We start from the raw sequence: 3526 nt of genomic DNA, 5'->3' as shown, positions 1-3526 counted from the left end.
TTGGAAAATGATACCCAGTGAAATTATTTTAACCCGAATTCGTTCGTTATGGGTTTATGAGGGTTGGCCCAATTATTGAATTATAATCATTAGGTAAGGTCCAGCCCAATTTTACACCTGTTAGGGCTTTACTTAAACTGGGCTGTTATTTATGGGCCGACCAGAGCTGGCCCCTAATGGGATGGATGGACTTCTCTAACATGCATTGTGGATAAGTTTGACCATCTCGAGATATTTATGAGATGGGGATAAACTTGAAGGCGGTCCAATGGATGAAGAGTCCCAGTACAGGACATGTTATAATTCGACTAGGTAACTTACTCTATTTTTCCTATAAATACAGGTATTGTTATGGTTGTATTATTCATTATTCATTACTCACTTTTACATTCACGCACTCATATCTCTCAGTTTTCGCATTAATCATACCCTCTGCCTTCAAGACACTGACTTAGGCATCGGAGGGGTCACGCTGAAAACACCTTCGGCGTCTCTTTGACCTAGCTGTTGCTTGTGCAGTTCCGCCATACCCGACCCGACCTACTTTCTAAAGGATTTGGAGGATCCATTCTACCAGACCGAACCCGAGATAAAATTTCGACATCATCAATTGTCGCCGTCTGTGGAAATTTGAAAAAAAAGAGTTTCGATGGCTAATCAGAATGGAAATCACCCAAATTTAGAGGAGTTAGTAACTCAGGCTGTTCAGAGGGCTTTGGCGGAAAGAGATGAGGCCAACCCTCCGCACCCCGATCATAATGCCCACCTCGAGGAGATCAAAAAGTTGAAGGAGGAAATGGAGCAGTTAAGGAAGAAGCAGGCCGGGTACCTAGCTACCACAACCAGAAACATTCCTTTTACTCAGGAGATATTGGACGCCGACCTCCCCAATCAGTTCAAATTGCCTCATGTTGGGGAGTATGATGGAAAAGGGGATCTTGAAGACCATTTGGCACGCTTTGAGAATGCAGCTCTGTTGCATAAATATTCTGATCAAATTAAGTGCCGGTCTTTCCTTACTACTCTCATAGGACCAGCACAGCAATGGTTCAATATGCTACACCCTGGGGAGATCAAGGAGTTCAAGGATTTCAGCAAATCCTTTTTGCATCACTTTGCTAGCAGCAAAAAGCATCCTACCACTACTTTCAGCCTATTTGCAACCAAGCAACGAGAACATGAAAATTTGAGAGCATACATCCGCAGGTTTAGTGCCTTGGCTCTCGAGGTACCCATGGCTACTCCAGACCTGCTCATCAGTGCCTTCATGCAAGGGCTGTATACAAAAGATTTTCTTAAATCTCTAATAAAGAGGCCGCCAGAAACATATGAAGAATTACTTGCCCGAGCTGAAAAATATGTCAACATGGAAGAGATACAGGTTTCGCGGGCAGCTGTGAAGAGGGAACGGCCAAAAAGTCCAAAGAACAATAGGGTTCCAAACAATAATTCAGGGATGGGACAGCCATTCCGACCTGCATTGTTGGGAGAATTCACCTCTTTCACTCCTTTACGCATGAGTAAAGTCCGAGCCCTACAAATTTGTGACGATCGAAAACTCACACAAAGGCCTCCGTGGACGGAAAATGGACCCCGAAACAGGCAATCAGATAAATATTGTCACTTCCATAATGAATATGGGCATACTACAGAAGACTGCCGACAATTAAATCAGGAGATTGAGAGGATAATACAACAACATTCTGAAATAAAAAATATTTTGATCCGACAAGAGGGGTACCGTCCGAAAAGGAAACAACGAGGAAGATCGAGACAGAGAGCCAGGACTACTCCTCCTCAGGAGGATTTCAATCGCCCAAATCAGGACCAACCTAGGGATGACCGAGCTCATCAAAGACCGGCTCCGCCTGCTCGGGGAATTATCAATATGATTTCAGGAGGCCCTACTGATGGAGATTCCAATCGAGCTAGGAAAACTAGCAGCCGAAAATTAGTAAATATGGAAATTGACAATCAAACTGTCAACATTGGCCCGACCCTTTCTTTTGGGCCGGAAGATTTAAAAGGGGTTGCTAACAACCATAATGATGCACTGGTAATAAGGGCCATGGTAGCGAATTACGATGTGGCCCGGATATTTGTGGATTTAGGCAGTTCTGTCAATGTCCTATTTCAAGAAGCTATCAATCAAATGGACCTGGGGCAGTATAGAATAGAGCCCGTTGTCACATCACTCTTTGGTTTCACGGGTCATGCAATCCGGCCTGTGGGGTTAGTACATCTGCCCCTAACTCTTGGGAAAGGCAACGGTCGCAAGACCAGGATTGTGAGTTTTATTATAGTAGACGCTCCGTCTGCCTATAACGCTATACTGGGTAGACCTTCCATGACCACTTTCATGGCCGTCGCATCAGCTCTGCATTAGAAAATTAAGTTCCCAGTGGGTAATCAGGTCGGTGAGGTGAAAGGTGATCAAGTTATTGCACGAAAGTGTTATGTGGAGGAAGTCAGAATAGAGCAAAAAGTAGCCAGGACTGATAATGTTGACAGACCTGGATTTGCTGGCATGGAAAAAGTCAACTTGATAGAAGACACATCTGTCACCGCTGAAGAATAAATTGAAGAAATAATTATCTCTCCTCCTTCGGGGATGGTAAAAATTGCCCGTACCCTTGAAGCAGAGGTGAAGCAACTACTACTAGAATGCTTGCAAAAAAATAAAGACGTCTTCGCGTGGTCAGTTTCAGACCTGGTAGGGGTCCATCGGGAAATTGCAGAGCACAAGATCAATGTAATAAAGGGCTGTCGCCCTATTATTAAAAAAAAAAGGCACTTCGGTCCTGAAAAAGATGCAGTAATAAAGGAGCAGGTGGACGAGCTACTCAGGGCTGTGCATATTGAAGAAATCCACTTCCCGACCTGGTTGTCTAACATATTCTTAGTCCCGAAATCTACGGGAAAATGGCGTATGTGTGTAGATTTTTGAGATTTGAATAAAGCATGCCCTAAAGATTGCTACCCCCTACCTAGAATAGACCAGCTTGTCGATTCCACTGCAGGGCATGAATTACATAGATTTTTGGATGCTTACGAAGGATATCACCAAATTCCCTTGGCAAAAGAGGACAAAGACAAGGTCAGTTTTGTCACATCAACAGGAACCTATTCCTATGTGGTCATGCCGTTTGGACTCAAAATCGCAGGGGCTACATACCAAAGGTTGATGGATAGAGTATTCGAGCAGAAAATTGGGAAAAATATCGAGGTCTATGTAGATGATATCCTGGTCAAGACCCGTACTGCGGACCAGTTCATTACCGACCTAACTCAAACTTTTCAGACTTTAAAGCACTATCGGCTTAAGCTAAACCCCAGCAAGTGTACTTTCGGAGTCCGAGCTGGAAAGTTTCTGGGTTATATGGTTACAAGAAGGGGAATCGAAGCTAATCCCGAAAAGGTCCAAGCCATCATTACTATGAGCTCCCCCAAGAATATACAGGAAGTACAGAGATTAACAGGAAGAACTACAGCATTGGCCCGATTTATAAGCAGATCAGCAGATAAA

The 3526-nt window shown here is 43.9% G+C and overlaps 1 protein-coding gene across 1 annotated transcript; it reads left to right on the top strand.

The window, feature by feature from the left end:
* Positions 1 to 649: 649 nt before the first annotated feature.
* On the top strand, positions 650 to 2578 carry LOC140889798 (uncharacterized). Its single transcript, XM_073297528.1, has 2 exons — positions 650 to 2287; positions 2414 to 2578. The coding sequence occupies exons 1-2, from the start codon at positions 650 to 652 to the stop codon at positions 2576 to 2578; spliced, it is 1803 nt and encodes a 600-aa protein (XP_073153629.1).
* Positions 2579 to 3526: the final 948 nt, after the last annotated feature.

Source organism: Henckelia pumila, chromosome 3 (assembly GCF_033568475.1).
Source record: "Henckelia pumila isolate YLH828 chromosome 3, ASM3356847v2, whole genome shotgun sequence".
In the NCBI taxonomy this organism is placed as follows: Eukaryota; Viridiplantae; Streptophyta; class Magnoliopsida; order Lamiales; family Gesneriaceae; genus Henckelia; species Henckelia pumila.
The sequence above is the reverse complement of the archived record's forward strand: the minus strand, read 5'-3'. Positions and strand labels throughout refer to the sequence as shown.

Excerpts from the sequence above, each read along its gene's own strand:
- LOC140889798 (XM_073297528.1), top strand. The coding sequence starts at position 650 with ATGGCTAATCAGAATGGAAATCACCCAAATTTAGAGGAGTTAGTAACT. Across the intron at positions 2,288-2,413 it reads ACGGTCGCAAGACCAGGATT|GTCGGTGAGGTGAAAGGTGA; the intron begins GTGAGTTTTATT and ends GTGGGTAATCAG.